Source organism: Salpingoeca rosetta (assembly GCF_000188695.1).
Source record: "Salpingoeca rosetta unplaced genomic scaffold supercont1.7, whole genome shotgun sequence".
In the NCBI taxonomy this organism is placed as follows: Eukaryota; class Choanoflagellata; order Craspedida; family Salpingoecidae; genus Salpingoeca; species Salpingoeca rosetta.
This window is the reverse complement of record NW_004754927.1, coordinates 58,920-81,558: the sequence shown is the minus strand read 5'-3', so window position 1 is coordinate 81,558 and position 22,639 is coordinate 58,920. Positions and strand designations below refer to the sequence as shown.

The following is a 22,639-nucleotide window of genomic DNA, read 5'->3' as shown; positions in this document are numbered from 1 at the left end:
ATCAGCATCACCCACCCTGATAAGGGCGAGCAGGCCACCGCGCCGAATGAAACCCGCCTTCGCTCCAGGCACCGACATCATCAGCCACGATGCACACGCCCACAGCGCCTGCCGCAGCACTTCCGATTCAGGGACAAGGCGGAGTGCGTCGTTGTCGCGCTCAAGACAAGCCACGTCATTGTTATCATCATCACTCTGATCGTCACTGGCAGCATCGTCATCATTGTCATTGTCGTCGCTGCTTCCGTCCTTCTCCCACGCTGCTGCCGTGTCCACCGCTTCTTGCTGTTCCTCCACGCGCACAACCGAAGGATCTACAGCACAGAGCACGAACACACACACACACACACACACACACACATACGTAGACATACACAAGCGCATGCACAGAGTGAGCAGTGGTCAATCATGCAAGCGAAGTGGTGCAGCTAACACTTGCACACATGCATATGTGTGTGATTAGCCTGAAAGAGATTCACAATAGCACGACAGCACCACACCGAGACACGCCACGTCGCATGCAAGGCAGCGTACCGAGACTAGCGATGAAGGCATCGGCGGCATCGCTGGAGAAGAGGGCCCTCAACACGTCGTCCTGTGTCCATCCACGCGCACGCGTGCAGTTCCAGGCAAGGTTCACAATGGCGTGTCGCGCAACCAAACGCATTTGATCGCTCCATGCTTTCGTTCGGTTTTCTATGTCCAACGCCGGATGTTTCAGCCACTTGACCAGCGCCTCCAAACCGGTTCCTGCCGCAGCCACACGAACACACACACATATGCACAACGGTAAGTGTCAATGGACACATGCACACGCGCGCGCAAAGATTTGCACATGTCAGCGTGCACACGTTCAAACGTGCAACAAAACAAATTTAAACGTACACACAGACACAGACACACACACAGACACAGACACAGACACAGACACAGACACACACACACACACACACACACACACACACCCACCCACACCCACACACCCACACACCCACACCCACACACCCCCCTTCTTCCCCCCCCGCACACGCGTTCTTGCACATGCCTCGTGTGCATGCTCCACACCGCACCTTCCATGACACCTGAAGCCTTGAGAGGAGAGAGGCAGGCGCACGCGACACAGCGGAGCGTCTCGGCCAACACTGCATCGCTGTGCTGCTCATCCTGCGCGGCGGGAATTGGGGGTGGTCGCAAGTTGATGGGGGAGAGGACAAGGAGGGGCTTGCTGTGAGGCAGGTGCACGTGCGATGCAGCAAGCACTGATCACGCGCCAGATCAGCAACATGGGCAGACATGCTGAGATACATGCACACTTGCATCCAAACACACACACACACATACACATACACACCAGGAGAATGGAGGAGAGCTGGTCGAGCATCCCGTCCTCCGCCAGCGCCTCCGAAACGAGACCGTGGTGACCTGTCGTGACATTCGCACCCATATGCACACACATGCCCAAACACATACACAAATACACAAATACAAACACACACACACAAATGCAAATACATATGCACAAACACATATACATATGCACACGCAAATACACACATGCACACACACACGAAAATACACGCATGTACACATGTAAGGGACGATGACAATGGCATAAGTGCCGTGACGGAAGGAATCATGGCACTGAACATCATGCGACATGTCTACGGCGTCGTGCAAACTCACGCAGCACAGCGACTGCCGTTTCCTCTGTCTCCTTCGCCAAGTGCATGAAGTGCTGCAGGTCACTCTCGCTCACACCCTGGCCATGCGTCGTGTGAGGGGAAACGAGTGAAAAGAGTGAGAAGAGCGAAAAGCGCGAAATGCTGCAAGGTTTTGCCGTGTTGTTGTTCGTGCTGGTGGTGTGTGCGCGGCAGCAACCAATACCACGACGAAGGCAACCGCAATCCAATTGGCAACGAAACAGCTCTGTGAGGGTGAAGATCACGTGTCAACGTCACCACCACGGCAGTCATAATCACAAACACCTGTTGCGAGCTGAGGAGTTCGTGGAAGACGGGGGCAGCGACGGTCGTGTGCAGAGCAGACAGGATGCGCACTGCACCAAGGCGGACCAGCCTGTAGTACACAGGCACAGTACACAGTACGCACGCACATGTGTGATGTGAGTGTTGGCTCCGTACATGCACGTGCATGTGCATGTGCGTCTGCGTGTTGAGGGTCTGTGGTGTTGACTCACGGCTTGATGGCGCGGGTGTGTGCGGTGATGGCCTTGAGAATGGCCATGCACGTGTGCAATTCCATGGGCGACGATGATGTCTCGGCCATCGCCATCACATGCGTCACCGTTCCATTCACCACAACCTGGATCACACAACAGGCGACAGGGGTGGATGGAACGTAGGTGGGAGAAGATCAGCATGGTGGTGTGAAATAATCACGCAACGGCAACGGCAGATACATGTGCACTGCATGGTGCATGTCACGTTTAGTGAAATCTCACCTGCACGCACATACGCACAGAGACTAACAGACTCGCATACACAAAGCCACACACGCACGCACACACACACACACATATACACACTCACGCGGATGCTTGCTGTCTCGTCCTCAAACACCGTGGGTAGCAGCGCAGCGAGCGTCGACTTCAAGCCTTCATCTGGCAATGGAAAAATCGGCAGGCATCAAGGGCGGTGAGGACTTGTGTTGGAGAAGAGCACGGCGGACGGTAGACACACACACACATACATACATACATACATACATACACACACACACATACGCACGCATGGCCAACAACATGAGTCGTGCTCTTCGTCCCACGGTGACACGCGTGCGCAAGAACACAGGCGCCACCTTTTGCATTTGCGAGAATCTCGAGGAGGAGGCGTAACGGCACCTGCTGAAGAACGCGTGCTGCCGTTGAAGGAGAGGTGGCCAACGCTCGGCACACCAGCACCGCGCCTACAGACACACACACACACACACACACATGAAGCAGTGCTGTCAGGACACACCCCATTCTGTGACCTGCATTGTCACACACGGCGAATTGCGCGAGTGACCCCCCCCCCCACACACGCACACACACACGCACACACACACGCACACACAAAATACACCAACCCTGGTTGAAGGCCGTGTTGTCGGTTTCCATTGTCATTGCGACGACATTCAGTGCACTGCTGTCCACGAGCGCGCGTGCAAATTCCTCCTGCTGTGCAGGCGACGCGTGTGCAAACGCGAGCATGATCCGCTGTGCGTTCTCGCCGGGCCCCGTCGCCGCCACCGCCGCCAGCAGCGACACCATCATCGATGCGCAGCAGCGGTGCAAGTCACCACCACTGATGAGATGCGGCGCAATGGCAGCGGCCGTGATGCGGGCAGATGCTGATGTGGACGTGGTTGCAGATGCAACGAGGGATGACACCATCTCATCAGTTGAAGCGCCAGCGCTTGTCTTCTCTCCTCCTTCGTCTCCGTCGCCTTCGTCGTTGTCGTTTGCCTGGTCGGTGTGGAACCTCCACTGCGGCGCCCACACATCAACACACAGCTGCAGGTTGGCGGAGAGACGGGGACGGAGATTGGGCAAGGAGCGCGAGTGTGAGCGACTGCAGCATGGCGTTGAAAGGTCGACAGGTAGTCATACAATGATGATGAAATAACACCGTTGACACGCAAAAGCCTACGTTTAGACGAGCAGGCAGGGAGACAGGCAGGGACAGAGGGACACAGACAGATACAGACAGACAGACACACACCCACCCCCCCACACACATACAGACACACACAGACACACACAGACACACACAGACACACACACACACACACAGACACACACAGACACACACAGACACACACACACACACACACGGCTCCCACCTGGTCCAGGGCCTCCAGCAGCGGTGCGGAAGTGGTTTTGTTTGCGAGCGCGTTAAGGACGGGTGAGTGCTGCAAAGTAAAACACATTCACGGAACAAGGCGTATCAGGTCAGAGAGATTACATCAACGCACTGTGCAAGCGAGCTCATGGTCGTGTACTTGCGTTCGCGTCACTGGCACGCCACGCTCACGTTCACACACATACAGCAGAGTCAGCAAAGACGAGAAAGGAGCGTTGTGGCATGTCATCCCGCTCTGACCTGATAGAGCCACTGACGGTGAGTGAATGACATGAGCGCAAGGCGAGACGACACATGCACGATGGGCACAGCATCTGCGTTTGCTGCAGTTGCTGTGAGGATATGGCCGTGGACGGACGAGAGCATGTCCTGTCCCTGGACAAATGGGAGAAGCGACTTGCTGACTTGGGCCTGACAGAACGCGCATGGATGAAATTGTTCGGGGCAGTCGGGTGAGGTCAGTGATGGTGATGTTACGCGTTGTGCATACGCGCACACCTTAGCGGTTCAACTTTCAAAAGCATGTGTGCGGATCACATCACTCCGCGCAATCATGAATGCACACGACACCACACCTCATCCAGCAGGACAGGACAGATGTACAGCGCCGTGGAGATGGCATCCAGCCCAGCTTGCACCCTGTGCATGTGTGTGTGTGTGTTCGAGTGTGCATCAGCATTTAGGTAGGCCACAGACATGTACTTCACTTGCCCACTCACCTGCACATGCGCCCTCTCATCCTCACACATGTGCACGTATTGTCGCACTTTTCCTGTGGTTCTGCGAGCTGCGACGTGCAGAGTTGCTTGATGCGGTCCATCATGAGCGTGGATTGGGACCTGAGGATGATGCAAGGCAAGTGTCGTTGTGGCAGCGATGAACAAGGAGAAGGCAACCGTCTCGAACCTTGCGCACTGCCTGTCAAGTGGTGTCAACACGCAACGCGCATACACCTACGTATATGCATACCCACACACCCACACACCCACACCCACACGTGCACACACACAGGACACGTGACACATCACATGCGCGCCGACGAACTCACACACCTGGTCAAGGAGGCGTGGTTGTCTGCACATGCGCGCACGACGAAGAGGAAGATGCCTGAGAGCCACTGGCGCACCTCAAGATTGTGACTCGAGCACAAGTGCATGAGCATGGCGAATGTGTCTGCGCTGAGGAGAAGTGCGGCAGATGCACTTCCGCTGGCCGCATATCGCATCACAAGGTGACAAATCTGCACGGGATCAACCCAACATGACAGCAGCAGCAGCAGTAGTAGCAGCAGTAGCAGTAGCAGTAGCAGTCTCAGTAGCAGTAGTACGAGCAGTAATGTGATCAAGTGAGATGCTGGGTGGCATGCAGCTCCCGTACACGACCAAGGGGCCGTGAAGCAAGGCAAGATAGCTGTGTATCGTGATAACCGCGCGTGCAGACAATCGCACCTTGTATGCCATTGGGGATGACGGCTGCAGGGCAGTGGTGATGGAGGCCAGCGTGTCGAGTGATGCAGCAGTGAGGGACGAGGCAGCGCGGGCCGGATGCGCGACGATGAGACGAGCAGAGACATCGACAGCAGTGCTGAGCAGTGCGGCACTTCGGAGAGAGAGGTGGCGAAGAACAGCCAGCACCGATGACACCGCAGCAGTAAAGGGGAGGGCGACAATCGCACGTGTGTCCAGGGCAGCAAGCGCACGGGTCTGGATAAGCGTGTGGGTGTGGATAAGCGTGTGTACCAGCGTGTGCATGTGCGTGAGGGGGTGGAGGGGGAAGAAGGTTAGGGCGAGCAGAGCAAGGGAATCTGAGGGAGATGTGGTGTAAATGTAAGGGCATGGAACGAACCGTGACTTCAGCCACGGACGTCTCAATTTCTGGCACAGCAGAGAACCTGATGTGCGAATGATGTTGACGACAAACGGGGGTGCGTGCGTGTGTGAGATTGCGTGCGTGTGTATCGAATTGAGCGGTGGAGGGGGACAGAAGTGGAACTCATCCCAGAACCATGCCCAAATGCACCCAGAACACCAACAACGACAACATCCACAAGAAGTTGGCGTGCATGTGCTTCGCTTTGGAAGTACCAGCACCTGGTGTAGATGCGATCCAGCGTGTCGAGTCCGTGTGCACCAAACAGCGCACGCGAAAAGGCGTCGCAGGGCGATATGCGGGCGAGCGCATGTAGCACTGCCGTCAGCGTACCAACGGGCCCAATTGCCTCCGCTTTGGTCAACACTTCCTTCACCGCCTCCTCCGACACGGCTGTTGCACCAGCAGGTTCATCGTCCCCGCCTTCATGGTTTTGCTCGCGCTGCTGCTGCTGGCGCCGGTGTATTGATGTCAGCAACGATGACAGTTCTGAAAGCATCGACAACACAGGCTGCTGCTGCTCTTCGCTGGCGTCTCTGCCCTTGTTTCCATCATCGGTAGCACCAAGGCCACTGTCATCATCACCACCACCACCACCGCCATCACAGCGGCGATGTGCTGTGCGTGTGTGCGCCTCTGGCACAGCAGCAGCACACACGTCGGCAACAGCCAGCAGTGCCGAGACAGCGCCGCGCTGAACGAGTGTCGTGTTTGACACCGCGTCACCTGCCGTCAGCAGCAGGATGTTCACCACTTGCGGCCGCGCAGTTGGCACGGACGCCAGCTGAAGGCCCGCAAGGAGTGAACCATGTGGGTAGGGAGGAGAGCATGATGAGCATGTGACACCGGGCATGTGCATATTGTGGCATGTTGTGGCGGCAGTGACATTGCATGTGCGTATTTATGACTTGTGACCGTTCGCTTTCATGGAACATATGCACACGGGACTTGATCTCATCTCACCTTAATCACTGCCCCAATGATTCCAGCTTCGTCCAATGTCTCCAGCAGAGCCGCATCAACAACAAGGCGCCTGCGGAGAAGGGGTGTTGCAGTCAGTGAGCGTGCGTGTGTGGCAGCATGCAAGTGTGCAAGTGTGCATGTGAGTGCATGTGAGTGCGGGATGGGCAAGGGACCAATGCATGTGCGTGCGTGTGTGCGTGTGTGCGTGCGTGTGTGTGTGTGTGTGTTGCGTACGGGGATCGTCCTCACCGCGCGAGTTGAGCGACAATGGACAGGGCCGTGTGCATGGCGACCGCTGGGGCGTGCTCGTATGAGAAGCACGAGAGCGCAGTGGAGAGAAGGGTGAGAAGAGACGGGGTTGCAATGAAAGTGCGAATCGCTTCCTGCTCTGGTAGTGCGCACGCCTGCACGCGGCGGAGAGATAGCAAAGAAGAGAGAGAGAAATAACGAAGGAAAGCAGAGAATACCAACCACCAACAACAACGTTGTGATATCCATTGGGTGAGAATAAACTCTTGAAATACAGACCGGCATAAAAGCAGCTTGAGACCACACACCAACGGCCCACGGTTTTTGTTTTTGTTTGACACGTCCGTCATTGGTGTAGCACTCACAACTCTCACCTCAAGGCAATGGTGGACGGCTTGCACGATCAAGGTGACAATCGTGGTCTGATCATCGCTCGTCACTGCAAACCGCACAGGAACTGGCACCCCATGTTGTTGTTGTTGTTGTTGTTGTTGTTGTTGTTGTTGTTGTTGTTGTTGTTGGCCTTCGTTGGAGTGCAACAGCAGCACGTCGTGCAAGCACGAGAAGAGCGCTGTTTGTGCCATCCGAACGCCAAACGCAGGAATGCTGAGTACCATATCACACCACAAACACGTGGTGAGAGGCGATTGTCGTGGGCATTTGAGTGAGCGTGGTGGAGGGGAGAGAAAGAACACGTGGATTAAACGTTGAGAGAGGAAGCAGAAGCGTGTATGAATGTGCGTGATTGTATCTGCGTGCAAGCATGCGTGCAAATGGGCGTGGCTGCGTGCGTGTGTGTTTGAGTACACGCGCGCGTGTGCAGCAGGTACCTGCAGAGTTCTGCTGCTGCTCGAACGGCGTGTGGACTCCCACGTGTGTGTTCCAGCACTCTGAATGTTGCAGCACACACCGACCCAAGGCGTGTTCAGTCGGTGGGTCGTCGCAGGCGGGCAACGGCACGCAGCCGATGGCGAGCCAGTTGCACCATGATCAACCAAAAGCACCGAACAAGGTAACCCCTCGTACCGCTTCACCAATCCCAACCACCACCACCACCACCACCACCACCACCACCACCACCACCACCACCACCACCACCACCACCACCACCACCATCACCACCACATCGCCACTGCAGCAACACCTGATGAGCCGCTCTGCCCAGGCGCTGGCGGCGAACCAGCGCTGCTGCTCCGATGACGCGTTGCGATGGTGCACCAGCGACGACAACCGCCGGGCCGCAGCTGTCGTCGTCGTCGTCATGGTGGTGGCGGTGGTGTGGTGAAGGTGTGCAAGTGGGAAGGTTTGAGGGTTGGGATTGGGAGAGTTGGTTGAAACAAGCCAGTGCACATGCGTGCGTGCGTGTTTGTGTGCGTGTGTGTGTGTGTGCGTGCGTGTGTGTGTGTGCGTGTGTGTGTGTGCGTGCGTGTGTGTGTGCGTGTGTGCTGGCGTTTGCTTCTCTCATTGCATTAGCTGCACACCTTTGCATTCCGGTGTGGAGGTGGCATGTATCAGGCGCTCAAAGGTCTCGTCCAGCCCTAGCTGTTGCATGACGGCTTCCTGCAAACGAGGTCGCATGGGTGCACGTGTGAACAGTTGAGTCACACAAACACAGGCGCATCTACGTGTGGATACAAAGATGCACAAACAACAAGTAGACACAGGCAGACAGGCAGACAGGCAGACCCACAGACAAACACACACACAGACACACAGACACACAGATACACAGACACACACACAGACACAGACACAGACACAGACACAGACACACACGCATACAGGGTCACGCGTACGCACGTGTTCCGCCTTCCAGACGACGGATTCATATTCGCGTTCCAGTCGCGCGCAGCGTTGTCGAAGCACTGGCAGTTGAAAAGTGAAAGGGGCAGGGGAGCGAATGAGTGGTGCAGTGAGAGTGCATGTGCAGCTTGTGATGGAGGGCAGCGATGATTGTCGTAGGCTGGAAACCGTGTGCATGAATAGCGGGTGTCAGCCAGTTGGGGATTGTCAGGCAGGACCACAGATCACGTACTTTCGTTCTCTTGCTGCCATCTGGCCTCGGCCAAGGCTCGCTCCTGGCGCAGGGATTCGGCCTGCCGATGCATGTGTTCTCGAATGCCTGCCACTTCACTCTCATGCTCTAGAACGGGGTTAGGGGTTAGACTGGAGTGTGAGACAGAGGGAGGGAGGCGGAGAGTTGAGTCAGAAACATATACGACGGCTCATCCAGGCACACACATGCACACACACATGCACACCTTGTTGGAGCGACGATAAAGCTGCTTGCAGTTCCTTCATGTGGGTCTCACTTCTCTTACATCGTGCAACCTGCAATTACACGTGCGTGTACATGGTAGGATGCGAGTCAACTGGTGCTCATGCACATGTGTGCACTCCTTGCCACTGCGTGGGCATGCCAACATGAAGCTGCATTGCACGTTACATTCAAGCAAACCAGCAGCCACATGTGCATGTGGAACCGCTGAGGGCGCACCTGCTTGGACAGCGCGCGCGTCAGCGCGTCATTGGTGACTTGTGCACTGGCCAGCTCATCTTCCACGCGCTCCAGCTGCTCCAACGTCTCTGCCCAGTACAGGCGGTCATAGAGAGACAAACGTTGACATTCGGAGGCGCACATGGAGAGAGAGAGAGAGAGGCGCACATGGAGAGAGAGAGGCGCATATGGAGAGAGAGAGAGAGGCGCACATGGAGAGAGAAGCGCACATGGAGAGAGAGGCGCACATGGAGAGAGAGGCGCACATGGAGAGAGAGGCGCACATGGAGAGAGAGGCACACAGACACACACAGACACACACAGACACAGACACAGACACACACAGACACACACAGACACAGACACAGACACACACAGACACACACAGACACAGACACACAGACACAGACACAGACACACAGACACAGACACAGACACAGACACAGACACAGACACAGACACAGACACACACACACACAGGGTGCATGTGAGCTGTGGGCCATCAGTGTGAGCCAATCACACCATCAAGCCACTCACCCCACGTACATACCAAGATGTTCAGTGAGCTCCTGTTCTCGCTCATCATCTTCCATCTCCGTCATCTTTTTCTTGCTTCTCTCTCTCTTCTTGTTGCTTCAGGTTTTGTGTGTGTATGTTTGACACAGAGCACCAGACAAGAGGACGAGCAACACAAGCAAGCGATGACAGGATGCAGACCGAGCGAGCCAGGACAAGCGAAGAAGTAGAACAAGTAGGAAAACAAGAGGGGGAGAAGGCAGAGGGGAAGAAGAAGCAAGGCGAGCAGGTTGTGAAGGGGCAACACACAGTCAATGAAAGGCAATGAAAGAAACTGTAATGTCACACAAACAACACAGACACACAGACGCAAACACAGACAACTTTACACACCTTTACACACCTTTACACACCTTCACACACATTCACACGTCGCTGGATGTCGTTGTGGTGCGGGGGCCGTGGCTGAAGACATCAACCTTGCGCAGGCCGCCACGACGCACAACGGCAATCGTCACCGCAGCGACGATGGCCACGGCGAACACGCTGCCAATCACCGCACCGGCAATAGCGCCACCGCTGAGGCCGTTTGCGGACGACTGAGTGGCCGCCTCAAAGCGAACGGCGTCGATGCTCTGGGCGGAGTAAGGGCTGAAGTACGCCACAAACGCGCCCTGGAACACGGGGGACGTGCGCATCTCCTGCGGGTCGACGGCAGCACGGGTGCCATCCTCTGCGATGAAGGTGGCGTTGAGCGCATCGGCGACGAGCATTGGGCGCAGGGCAACAGGCTCGCCCTGCTGGGTGTCCATGTGCTCAACCACGATGGTCGTGCGGAACAATCCGCGAATGGCGTCCGTCTCCTCCGCCGTCACGTTGGCGAGGACAACACCGCGCGCCTCTGGGAACTGCTGCAGTGCATCGCGCACCAGGGCAGACGCCTCTGTGGCGGTGAGGCCGCGGCGGGTGGTGACAATGTCCACGCGTGCAGACTGGCACGACGACAGCGCACGGATGCCCGTCTGGAAGAGGGAGGTCCCCGTCGGGTAGAACCCAAACTCGCACACGCAGCTGAAGGCATTCACGGCATCCATGTGGCAGTAGGAGTTGGCCGGGCAGCCGCCCTGCAGCACGGCGCACATGTTGCGGGGAGCGCACATGCCCGTCTCCTCGTCGCGGGCGTAGCCGTCCTGGCACACGCACCGGTGACGGTTGGGCCCGAGGTACTGGCACACCTCCGTCTCCGCTTCGCAGGGGCTGGCGCCATCCTCGCAGGGGTTGAGCGGAGTGCATGTGAAGCCATCGCCAGTGAAGCCATCAAGGCACGTGCATGTGTGTGTGCCGGGACCCGTGTGGTTGCACACCGCATCCTTGTCGCAGCCCGAGCGGTGGCCCGACTCGCACGGGTTGATCTCAGCGCACTCGTAGTCGTTGGTGAGCTCAAATCCTGGCTGGCAGCGGCACCTGTACCGGCCGGGCTTGTTGTTGGCGCAGACCATGTAGTCGCCGGGGCAGAGGTCATCGGAGTGCTCCACACACGGGTCCACGCGCTGGCACCGGTAGCCTGTGTGTGTGTGTGTGTGTGTGTGTGTGTGTGTGTGTGTGTGTGTGTGTGTGTGTGTGTGTGTGTGTGTGTGTGTGTGCGTGCGTGCGTGTATGCCGAGAGTGAATGAGAGTGTGTGTGTGTGTTTGCGTCTCTCTCTCTCTCTCTGCGTGTGTGTCTGTGCGTGCATGTAACAGATACAAGGGATGGTGCAGAGTTTAGCAATCACAAGAAGACATGTGGGCGGGAGCATGGGTTCCAAGTATCACCACCTTCGGGGTCGCTTTCTCTGCCAACGTCACGGTAACCGGCTTTGCACCGGCATGACTGCACGCGCGTGTGTGTAAGTATACGTGTACGTGTATGTGTGAGAACAAGTGTGCGTATGGGTATGTGTGTTGTGTGCGTGTGCATGAGTTGCAACAGTCCCAATGCAGCACAGTGTCACAAACCGAACAGGAACAAACAAACAAACAATGCATCAAAAACGCGCAATCACAGCGTAAGCCCACCGCTGTTTCGTTGACCACAACGCAGTCTGCATTGGTGGAGCACTTGAGGCTAAAGGCGGCGGCGTTGCACGCAGGCGCCTCCACACACGCTGTGCCGTTCTCGCTCAGCACATGGCCAGGCGCACACGCACACATGGGCTGCTCGTTGTCGATGATACAAATGCCTGCAAGCAACACCGGCAGCGATTGCACAAAAATTACACAGAGGACGCATCAGCATGGTGGTTCAATGCACATTCGCAGTGCAAGGTAAGGAAGCACATGTCTTCACCCAATCAATATCAGCACTCACTTGAGCTTGGATCGCAAGGTCCGTTCTCCGCGCAGGGGTCGGCACTGAAGCAGTGCGTGCCGTTGCCAAAGTACCCAGACTTGCACACACACTTGGCCTGTGTGTTTGGTGTGTGTGTGTGTGGGGGGGGGGGGAGGTGTGTGGAATTCGGGTCGTGGCGGTCGTGTGACAAAGGATGTGGGACCAACAATGGATGATGACAAGCCATCGGCACATGCAAGGCAGCAGGCACATACAGACAGACAGACAGACAGACAGAGACAGAGACAGAGACAGACAGTCAGACAGACAGACACACACACACACACACACACACACACGTACAAACGCGATCTAATTAGTTACCTGGCCTCGTTGGTTGGCGGCCACACACATGCCCTTCTCATGGCACACGGGGGCATCGTCGCGCTCGCATGCGCTGAACTTGCACGTGTAGCCATCACCGGTGTATCCTTCCTTGCACATGCACATACGCTCGTCTGCAGGGGAGTACGGTTGCATAGGGATGTGGCGTGGGGGATGTGGCAGGTTGGTGAACACCATGGTGAACACGACATGCACGCAACCAACAAATATGCGCATGACAAAGGGTGTGTGCAAGTGTGCATGTGTGCATGCGTGCGTGTGTTCGTGGCACATGAAACAACAGCATGGCAATCAAGGCGCAGGAGGCGTAAGAGGGCGTTGCAGGCCGGGATTGGCAACGCACTGTTCTCATCGACGCTGCAGTCTGCGTGGATGCTGCACCCGCCACTGGCGTCCACCTGGCAGGGGTTGCGCAGCACACACTCGCGGAACGGGTTGCCGTAGTGACCTGCAGTTGGCAGGCAGAGGGAAGGGGGGGGGGTGTCATGGCGAGTCGACCAGAGTGTTGTTTGTGAGGTTGTGCGCGTATGTGTGTGCGTGTGCACGTGTGTGTGTGCATGTGCGTGCATGTGTGTGTGCATGTGTGTGTGTGTGTGTGTGTGTGTGTGTGTGTGTGTGTGCTCGTGTCGACATGCGAAGCTGGCCACCTTGGTTGCATTCGCAGGACCATCCTGCCTCGTCCTCGTCCCGAACGCAATGGGCGTTGACGCCGCAGCCACCGTTTCCAACCTGGAGCAGAAGAACGCAACAGCGGATCGGTTAATGGCGATAACGACAAGGATGACGATGGTGACGGTCGCGGCGGTTGTGATTGGGGTGACGTCGAAAGGGGCGCAAGCGGTCAAATACACAAACGGCCCATGCTGTCAACAGCTCATGCGAGCCCTTGCAAGTGCACATATCATGCAGGCAACAGACCTTGCATGGCTCTGCAACGCGGACGCAGGCTGGCTGGCGCGTGACGGGCTGCAGCTTGCACACGTGACCAGGTGGGCAGGGGAATTGCGAGCACAGGTTTGGAGCCTCGCAGGCCACGGTACCGTCCTCGTAGAAGCGCAGCTCCCGATCATCGTCACACACGCAGTGTTGCTGTATTCGTACACGTGTACATGTGCGTGTGAGTGAGTGAGTGAGTGAGTGAGTGAGTGAGTGAGTGAGTGAGTGAGTGAGTGAGTGAGTGAGTGAGTGAGTGAGTGAGTGAGTGAGTGAGTGAGTGAACGATGCGAGCGTACACACCGAGGTTCACACTCATGCTGCGCACGTGTTTGCAGGTACAGTGCGGCACTTCACAGTGTGCACAAATTACACCCAGCAACTCACGCGGTCTGGGAACTGGGAGTCCTCCTGGCAGGTTGCACCAGGGTAGCACGTGCTGCGGTCCATGATCTCGTCGGTCATCGAGCCGCATTCCGGCAGGTGCGGCGCGCAGTTGAACCCGTCGTCAGACAGAATGAAGCCAACCTGCACCCCACACAAAGCACACACACACACACATTGCATGAGATGGTGGACTAATGTCTGGAGCATGTGCTATGGGGGGGGGGGGGGGGGAGCGACAAGCGGTACGATATGAAGAATGCCAGCACACGCGTGCACATGATCACCACGACAGTCGGTTCTCACCGCGCAGTGGCACATGCCGCGAATGCAGAATGCGCTCAGGCCGCAGACAACGCCGTTGCACGGGTCCGTGGGGACGCCTGAAAGACACGCAACCCATGCGATGAGACATTGTGTGAGTGAGTGAGTGAGTGAGTGAGTTAGTGAGTGAGTGAGTGAGTGAGTGAGTGAGTGAGTGTGAGTGTGTGCGTGAGCGTGGTTAGGTCGTTGGCAGTTTCGTGTGTAGATGCGTGTCAACTGGTGTCCATGCATGTCCACGCAAGCATTGTAGCCGTCATTTGTGCACAATTGCCCAACACAACGAGAGACGTACAGTCGAAGCCGTCTTCGTATTCCTCAAGATGGAAACCGTCGTTACATACGCACTGGCCGGCCGTGCACGTGCTGTGGGCGCCACACCTGCACAGGGGATGCAGACAAGCGGAGGGGGTGAGGAAGCGAATGAAGGTGAGCGACCACCAGGCAGAGGTGAAGAGCAGAAGGTACACAGATACACAGATACACAGATACACAGATACACAGATACACGCGCACACACAAAAGCACACACACATGCACACACATACGCACACACACACACACACACACACACACACACACACACACACACACACACACACACACAAAAGACACACACACACACACACACACACACACATACGCACGTAACGTTGGCGCAGGGGTCCTCGGGGGAGAGACCGTCCGCTCTGGTGCAGACGGGCTGGCGGTTGCGGATGTCGGCGACGTATCCATCGCGGCAGAAGCACATGCCGCGGCTGCAGTGGCGGTGGTGATGGGATGAGGCGGCGAAGGACGAGCATACTCGTGGGCTGAGGAGGGACGCAGATATGAGAAAATGAACACAAGCAAAGCCAACAAACAAACACACACACACACACACACACCGGCACTCGGCGTTTGGAATGAGGTGGCAGTCCACTTGCGCGCACAGCTCCGATTCCTCAGTGGCTGTGCGGACACAATTCAAGGGAGACCGCGTCAGCGCAACTGAGAACGACACACGCAAAAAGAACGGCGCATCGCTGCAAAGCACATTTGTAGACGACAGCATGTGAGCATTGGAGTGAACGAACGTCTGCACTCGTCGGCCTCTTGGATGTCACGATGTGCCTCGAATCCTTGGTCGCAGTAGCACGCTGCAACGCCGTTCTCGCTGATGCAGGTGCTGTTGCTGGGGCACTCAAAGTTGCACTCCTCAATCAGCACGCGTGGCGTGTCCTCAAAGGCTACAACAGCAGCAGCGTCGCATTGCATGCATGCACATGCATGCGCGTGAATGTGTGAAATTATTTTGTAAACTGAGCGGCTGACAGCAGACAGAATAACAACGATGTTGTGCCACAGCCCAAATACGCACATCAGCCGCATGGTGACTCCATGGCAGGCGGCATCGCCAACATCGCCACCGCGATCCGCTTGCCTCCGCGTTTGAAACACGGCACGTGCTGACACCCACCGTAGTCGCGGCGACGGTTGAATTCGCGCCTGAAGGTGCCGATGGTCTTGCGCTCAATGAGGGCAAAGGCGTCCTCCCACGCATCAACAATCGTCAGCGGTCCAAACTCAATCGCCTCTGTCGCAAGGCCAAGGTCAAGACCTGGTGGTGCAGCGGTGTGTGTGTGTGTGCGTGCGTGTGTGTGAGTTGTGGGTGCAGTCGTCTGAATGCAAGTCACTGGATGATGTGTCCAGTTTTGCAATGGGCGAAAAGGGAAATGCATGCAAGCACGAAGCATGCTTGCAGGCACGACTCACCCCAGAATGCCTCAGCAACAAGCTTCTGCAGGTTGATGTCGCCCTCTGCGCCCACATACGGCTGAAGCTGCACACATGTGAAACGGCAAGGTGAATGCAGCAGGGCGACCGTTGTGGGAAATTGATTGAGCACGCGCGCGGTGTGTGTGTGTGTGTGTGTGTGTGTGTGTGTGTGTGTGTGTGTGTGTGTGCATGCGTGTGCACATGCCAGCCAGCATTTGGCAATGTGGCGACTTACGCTGACGGTGAGGGAGAGTGGAAGTGCCTCAGTGATGAACAGACGAATCTACGCGCAAGACGAAGCGATAGCGCAAGCAACACAGGGGTCAAGTGAGAACCACGTCAGCATCTTACAGACGGCCACCCCAAGCAGTAGCAGTGTTGGAAGACAATTGACTCATATCACACGTGCAAACCTCGCCCTTCGCACTGCTTGTGCACCTGCGGGATGAGGCGTAGGACCGCTGTTGCGTGCACGCCTGCGTCGAAGGTTGGGCCGTGCGTCTCCAGGCCGCTGCCACCAACTTCACGGATGCCGCTGAAGTCGCCTGCCGCCGGGGGGGGGGGTTATGTGGCATTGAGATCAGATGAGCCCATGATGGTGCGGCAATAAGGTCACATGTAAGGAACTGCGTTGAAACGACACACACATCACATAGACACAGACACAGACACACACAGACACACACACACACTTACCATCTGTGTATGCGACGCCGCCTGTGATGGAGCGCTCGTACGAAATGCCGGCAGAGACGGTGACAGTGGCCGTGGCTTGCATCTCAAGCATTGCCCGGAAGCTAGAGAAAAGAGATGGCACATGCGGCGTGGTGGGGTTACATTGCATGTGGTGCGCAGTGGGTGGGTTACACGTGATGGTGTTCAAGGAGCTGTTGAGCGCAGGCGGGCGTGGTTGCGTGTGCAACAATACAGACGCATGCGAGGACAACCAGCCATATCATCACTGGGCACGGCTTGCCCTGAACGAACTTGATGCTGGTCTGCAGGGGGATGGTGATGACGGGGATGATGAATGTTGGGCCAGGAACACCATTCTCGCCAAGCAGCGGCGGCGTCTCAAACTCAAACGAGGCCTGTGCCTGGAACTGCGCCTGGAGCGTGGCCTGTGCAGCCGCGGTTGCTGTTGCCGTCAGCTCCATGAGATCAACGCTGAGGCCGCCGGTCGCGTGGAAGCGGAACGTCACGCCCGCGTTGAGCGTTGCATAGCAGTCCTCGCAGCTGATGGTCACACCACCTGGTGCAGCAAAAAAGGGGGGGGGGGGGAGGGGTTTGAGTGGGAGTGGAAGCAGTTTTGAGTGGAGGTGGAAGCGGGTTTGAGTGGGGTGGTGCACGCTTGCAGCGACACAAACACTAAGGCAGCAGCAAATATACGTCTGTTTTTTGTGTATGTGCATGCATGTATGGGCGTGCGTGCGTGTTTGTGTATGTCTACGCCGTACCTTCGCTGTACAGCTCATAACTTGCTTGCTCTGCATTACCACCACCAGCGTAGTTCCACTGCCACGAAAGCAACCGCACACCGGCAGGCATATAGATGAGAGCACATCAACGCAGTTCGCATGGACATGGCAAGTGGCGATGACACGACTGTGCACCTGGGTCGAAGCGAACACGAGCACACACGCCGACACCAAGAGAACAAGGCGAGGCAGGAAGCGCACCGAGACAACGTCGGCGTTGGCCGAGAGCTCCGCTGTGCAGTAGTCCCGGCCGTCGGCGCAGTTGTCTGCGGTGTGGCACCAGCTGGAGATGTCCTGATCGAACAGTCCAATGTCGACATCCACCCCGCAGTCGTCGGTGCACGTGCACCCCTGCACGGTCTCACGGCGCATGCGCGGAGCTGATGCGGACACACGGGAGAGCACAAGCAAAAACAGGATGTGCATGGATTGTGTGCATGGGTGTGTATGTGTATGGGTGTGTGTCAGTGTGAGTGTGCGTTTGTGTGTGTATGGGCGAGTGTGTGTATGCGGGTGTGGGTAAGTGTGTGTGCTCGTGTTTGTTCAGCCGTTTGTGTATCAAGCCTTGCTGGTGCATGGGCTTAATCAGCCTGGTTTGATGAGAAATAGACGATGATACAGAAGTGATCGCAGAAAGGGGAGCGTACCGCGTGGGCCGGAGCCTTGGGCCATCTGTGCAAACGTCACATGGGCGTGATGTGGAAACATTAGTGAAAAATATCATGGTGACGGGAATTGCGCAGCGTATGGCAAACATGTACCACGTCAATGCGGGTCTTGTACCGAGCTGTTGGCGTGTCCCTCCGGGCGATGGTGCAGTTCAATGTCAATCTCATCAAAGGCGGTCATAAAGTGCTCCCACTCCACGGAGAGCACAAGCTTGCCCTCGGAAACAGCCACCTCCTCCACATATGCGGCGGTGTGCTCGTTGGAAGGGCCGCTGCACTTGAAGGACTCGCCCGGGAACAGCACGCGCTCGGGCGCAATGAAGTTCCGCGCTGCAGTGAGAGAAAAGGGCAAGCATACGAGAAGGGGGTGGGGGTGGGGTTAGAGGTGACGCTAATGCAAGCATGCCACATGCACACAAGGACAGGTTTTGCTGCAGAACACACGGATGCAAATCGAGGCGTGTACATTCCACACACATGTGTACCCATGTACACAGACACACAGGCAGGCAGACAGACGCAAACACAGACAGACACATATATTCACAGACAGACAGACACACAAGCATGTACAAACACAGACAGACACATATATTTACAGACAGACAGACACACAAGCATGTGCAAACACAACACACTTACCAGCCTCGATGTCCGAGACGCCAAGGACGATGGATTCAGAGGTGCAAAGCACGGTGGTGACCTGGAAGGCGGCATGCTCATCCACAAAGTCTGACAGTGGCACAACGTCCTCAGCATAGGTCATATCGTAGCGAAGCTCCGTGTGCTGGCCGCCGGCCCCCTGTTGTATCGCAGACAGACCCCGTCGGTCAAGGTTGCAGGCAAGACTGGCGTGAGATGAAGGCGGCACTACAGCAGTGCCACAACTATTGAAGATCGGCCAGACATGAACTGTGTCTGGCATAAGGAAGCAGTACAGGCCCGCTCACCTTGACCACAAAGTGGTCGTAGACGCGACGCCCCTGCTTCGTTGGCTGGTTGTACTTGCGCAGGTCAGGAACACGGCTCGGGCCTTCATCGACGGCACAGTACGATTGCGCGAGGCAGTGTGTGAGGCAGTATGGGGGACAGCGTGCGAAGCAGCACGTGAAATAGTGTAAGGCAGTGTGAGAACATGCCACACACACACAGACACACAGACACACAGACACACAGACACACCTTGCTGCGTCGGCGTTTGCTGCACGTTGGCCTGGCCACTGCTTGGCATGCTCAGCACCACCAGCAGGAGCACCAGCGTCAACGCCACACGGACAACCCCGCCACGCATGCTTGTTGTTGTTTGCGTATTGGGAAAAGTGCAGCCAAACAGAACACAACGCCGCCAAAAAGTTTGAAGATGCTGTTGTTGGGGCGACTTGTTGCCTTTGCACCTCCTGCAGCAGCAGCAGCAGCCGTGCTGTCATTGTCTTCCGCGCCCTTGGTCGTGCAACCGCATGAGCAGCAACACCAGCAGCACATGGGTTCCAATGAGACGGAGAACTCCACGCTAGTTGTTATTGGGGGCTGCCTAGGCCGCGAGGGAGATCCAAACAGCGACGCAGGTACGATATGTGTGTGTGTGTGTGTGTGTGTGTGTGTGTGTGTGTGTGTGTGTGTGTGCGTGTTAAAAGTCATCTTGCTCCAGCTTGCTTGCTGTATGCCGTGCCATCCGTCCACTGACAAGCAACCTGTATCTCCTTTCGTGGCAGTGTATGCGTTGGAACTGGGGGGAAGCCATGCAAACCTGGTAGACCAGGGCGGCCAGGCACATGAGCACGATGGATATGACGCAAAGATACAGGAACGAGGAGGACCGCACTGGCAGTCCCTGCCCTCGCTGCCAGTGGCAGTGCGCGGGGCCGCCGCCACTGTCCGTCCTCGTTCGCAGCAAATCATCGTCACGGGCGGGTCCACTCCAGACGGGCGCTGCACAAACCAGGTGCTGTGCTGCTGCTGCAAGGTGCTTGTTGTTGCTACCGCTGTTCCTGCTGCACTGCTGCTCGCACATCGAGTGTGCGCAAGCGTCACAGCATCGGCCACAACCGTGCAAGTGCACACCACCTTCTCACCGACCACATGCACGTGTGCGCGCTCCTCTGTTCGGTCAGGTGCTTGTCTTGCACAAAGAAAGGTGGTCGGATGTAGCGACGCTGCCAGTCAGCACGTCCTGTCACACGTGCATGGCCGTAGATGATGACACCATTGTTTGTTGTGGTGGATGGGATGGTGCAGAGTGCCTCTCCACGACGCAATTGGTGAGCCTGGTGTCCATGCAGTCGTCACACTCTGACAACCTCATGGATGCGCGCAAGAATGCCGGCTTGGTTCAACTCGCATCTTCAAGGTGTGTATCGAGCGTGGTGTACATATGGTTGTGTGTTGCAGGGTACCGTGTAACTACAAGCGTGCGTGTGCACATGCACTTGTGCGTGGTAGCAATGTTGCTGGCACATCCGTTGCTCGTGTGTTCGGACCATTTGCTGTGTTTCACGTTACAACATGGCCCATGGATGTCCCAACTGCCGCCGCTGGTTGTGTTGCAGCAACGCAGCTGCGCTGCTTGTTGGAGGTTGGAACGGGCAGCGAACACTGCGCAGCACGGAGATTGTCACCGTCGGGCCCACTGCTCAACAGTCAACGTCAACACTCGGTCCTTTGCTGAATACACCCCGCGAATGCGCCGCTGTGGTGCGCTGTGATTGTATGTGTGTCGACATTTCGTGTGTGGGTGTGTGCTGTGTGCACGTGCGTGCGTGCGTGTGTGTGTGTGTGTGTGTGTGTGTGTGTGTGTGTGTGTGTGTGTGTGTGTGTGTGTGTGTGTGTGTGTGTGTGTGTGTGTGTGTGTGTGACTGCATCCTCATGCATGTGTGAGTGTGTGTGTGTGTGTCCTTCCTTTCGTCGCTTCCCCTTCCTTGTTGCTTTCAGCTTGCCGCCCCCACTCAACAAACACTCAACCCCCCCCAACCCCACAGGCAACCCAAGGTCCAAGCCATGGCGTGTGTGTGGGCGGATACAACGAGGATGACGTCTTGCTGCGGTCGTGCGAAGAGATGATGCTCGATACCAACGGCACCGGCGAGTGGACGGAGACGGCGTGGTCGTTCCCTGCTGCGCCGCGTGAAAACTCTGCTTGTGCCGCCACGCCCACACACGTGTTCGTTGCTGGTGGATGGGATGGTCACCGGGCGTTGCGCGATGTTTGGGTTCTCACTCGAGGTAACCATGCAGTGCCCGCCTGTCGTGCATATCGGCTTGCGAACGTGTGTGTCTGCTTTGCACATGCTTCTCTCTGTTCTTGTCTCGTCATGAAGGATGAAACACCACTTTGCTCATGTCATTCTTTCTCTCTCTCTCTCTCTCTCCGCCATTTCTTCTTTTCTTTGTTCTCTGCCGTCAAACGCGTGTACAGCCACAGGGCAATGGCACCAGCTGCCACCGCTGCCAGTTGGTCTGAATCGGGCATGTGCTGTCGTCGTACCGACCTCAACACTATGCACACGTGATGTGCCTGTGGGCACGTGAATGATGCAATGCTGCTATTGATATACACCTGTGGGAGGCCGGATTCTTTGTGTGTGTGTGTGTGTGTGTGTGTGTGTGTGCGACCCATTACGTATTCGTGTAAACGACACATGCAGGAACCCAACACATGGAGGGGTTTGGTTGTTGCCATGTGATTCGACTACAAGGCTTGTTTATGCGAGCGCCGCGCATGACTTGTACGCAACAACTAACACGTCCAGGCACATAAAGGAAGGAAGAAAGAAAGGAAGCCACCGGCGAATGAACGAATGAACGGATGAGTGAGGGTAAGCAGAAACGAGGGAATGAACCGACCAACGGATGAACCAACCACACACACACACACACACACTTACACACACACACACACACACACTACACACACACACACACACTACACACACACACACACACACACACACACACACACACACACACACACACACACACAATGTGCATTCTCAGCGGTGGGGGCGTGCGATGATCTTAATGGTTGCGCCGTCCACGTCCTCGTATCGGAGGCCGGATCCAGTGCAGAAATTCTTGAGCGCGGCCTTGATCCTCGACTGCAAGCAGCGTGCGAGCACACACACACGCACACACACACACGCACACACACATGTCAAACACAGTCCACACAGAGCTGGTCAAAGCAGAAGTTGCGCGAGCATGTACGGGGGACATGTCACGCACAGCGCAATATTCCAGTTGGTATTGCTGTTTGCACGCACCCGTCCGTCAGCGCTGTGCTGTCCCGATCCCGTTACGAAATAGAAGGAGCGGGGAGCAGTCAAGCCGCTGCGGCGGCGTGCTGAAACGCAGAGCAGAGGCGAACGAGTGAGGGAAACGCCAACGTTCAGTGTACGAGATACAACACACAGTGAATCAGAGACACAGAAACA

The 22,639-nt window shown here is 56.5% G+C and overlaps 4 protein-coding genes across 4 annotated transcripts in view; 1 reads left to right on the top strand and 3 right to left on the bottom strand.

Annotated features, from left to right (window-relative positions):
* Positions 1–10,088, bottom strand: part of PTSG_11960 (uncharacterized protein) — a 10,745-nt gene extending 657 nt beyond the window's left edge. Inside the window, exons 1-29 of the mRNA XM_004995583.1 lie at positions 9,992–10,088; positions 9,442–9,530; positions 9,206–9,275; positions 8,980–9,087; positions 8,745–8,809; positions 8,426–8,504; positions 8,089–8,188; positions 7,775–7,834; positions 7,319–7,550; positions 6,945–7,099; positions 6,696–6,765; positions 5,954–6,516; positions 5,709–5,754; positions 5,312–5,566; positions 4,916–5,103; positions 4,631–4,702; positions 4,439–4,502; positions 4,104–4,274; positions 3,844–3,912; positions 3,088–3,514; positions 2,818–2,925; positions 2,550–2,620; positions 2,198–2,322; positions 1,986–2,076; positions 1,684–1,759; positions 1,352–1,422; positions 1,071–1,164; positions 535–750; positions 16–314 (exon numbers count right to left, since the gene is read on the bottom strand). Of these exons, the coding sequence (XP_004995640.1) occupies positions 16–314; positions 535–750; positions 1,071–1,164; positions 1,352–1,422; positions 1,684–1,759; positions 1,986–2,076; positions 2,198–2,322; positions 2,550–2,620; positions 2,818–2,925; positions 3,088–3,514; positions 3,844–3,912; positions 4,104–4,274; positions 4,439–4,502; positions 4,631–4,702; positions 4,916–5,103; positions 5,312–5,566; positions 5,709–5,754; positions 5,954–6,516; positions 6,696–6,765; positions 6,945–7,099; positions 7,319–7,550; positions 7,775–7,834; positions 8,089–8,188; positions 8,426–8,504; positions 8,745–8,809; positions 8,980–9,087; positions 9,206–9,275; positions 9,442–9,530; positions 9,992–10,043 (4,086 nt within the window). The 5' untranslated portion in view covers positions 10,044–10,088. The remainder of the gene's footprint in view (positions 1–15; positions 315–534; positions 751–1,070; positions 1,165–1,351; positions 1,423–1,683; positions 1,760–1,985; positions 2,077–2,197; positions 2,323–2,549; positions 2,621–2,817; positions 2,926–3,087; positions 3,515–3,843; positions 3,913–4,103; positions 4,275–4,438; positions 4,503–4,630; positions 4,703–4,915; positions 5,104–5,311; positions 5,567–5,708; positions 5,755–5,953; positions 6,517–6,695; positions 6,766–6,944; positions 7,100–7,318; positions 7,551–7,774; positions 7,835–8,088; positions 8,189–8,425; positions 8,505–8,744; positions 8,810–8,979; positions 9,088–9,205; positions 9,276–9,441; positions 9,531–9,991) is intronic.
* Positions 10,076–19,542, bottom strand: PTSG_11959 (uncharacterized protein). Its single transcript, XM_004995582.1, has 27 exons — positions 19,395–19,542; positions 19,163–19,245; positions 18,855–19,014; positions 18,328–18,542; positions 18,192–18,216; positions 17,746–17,924; positions 17,524–17,581; positions 17,054–17,318; positions 16,763–16,863; positions 16,505–16,611; positions 16,302–16,349; positions 16,064–16,130; positions 15,768–15,908; positions 15,385–15,537; positions 15,196–15,259; positions 14,956–15,066; positions 14,604–14,689; positions 14,294–14,370; positions 13,991–14,131; positions 13,589–13,759; positions 13,318–13,399; positions 13,014–13,118; positions 12,650–12,783; positions 12,305–12,401; positions 12,013–12,176; positions 11,773–11,827; positions 10,076–11,521 (listed from the first exon to the last, which is right to left on the bottom strand). Exons 1-27 carry the CDS (start codon positions 19,501–19,503, stop codon positions 10,383–10,385), a joined length of 4,137 nt encoding a protein of 1,378 aa, XP_004995639.1. The 5' UTR covers positions 19,504–19,542; the 3' UTR covers positions 10,076–10,382.
* Positions 19,537–21,980, top strand: PTSG_03045 (uncharacterized protein). The gene is made up of 6 exons (XM_004995581.1): positions 19,537–19,777; positions 19,925–20,154; positions 20,324–20,559; positions 20,759–20,903; positions 21,188–21,431; positions 21,625–21,980. The coding sequence occupies exons 1-6, from the start codon at positions 19,573–19,575 to the stop codon at positions 21,735–21,737; spliced, it is 1,173 nt and encodes a 390-aa protein (XP_004995638.1). The 5' UTR covers positions 19,537–19,572; the 3' UTR covers positions 21,738–21,980.
* Positions 21,981–22,198: 218 nt separating this feature from the next.
* The window catches only part of PTSG_03044 (uncharacterized protein), a gene marked incomplete at its 3' end in the record, with an annotated part of 7,197 nt that continues 6,756 nt past the window's right edge, over positions 22,199–22,639 (bottom strand). The window contains exons 12-13 of the mRNA XM_004995580.1: positions 22,469–22,548; positions 22,199–22,303 (exon numbers count right to left, since the gene is read on the bottom strand). Of these exons, the coding sequence (XP_004995637.1) occupies positions 22,199–22,303; positions 22,469–22,548 (185 nt within the window). The remainder of the gene's footprint in view (positions 22,304–22,468; positions 22,549–22,639) is intronic.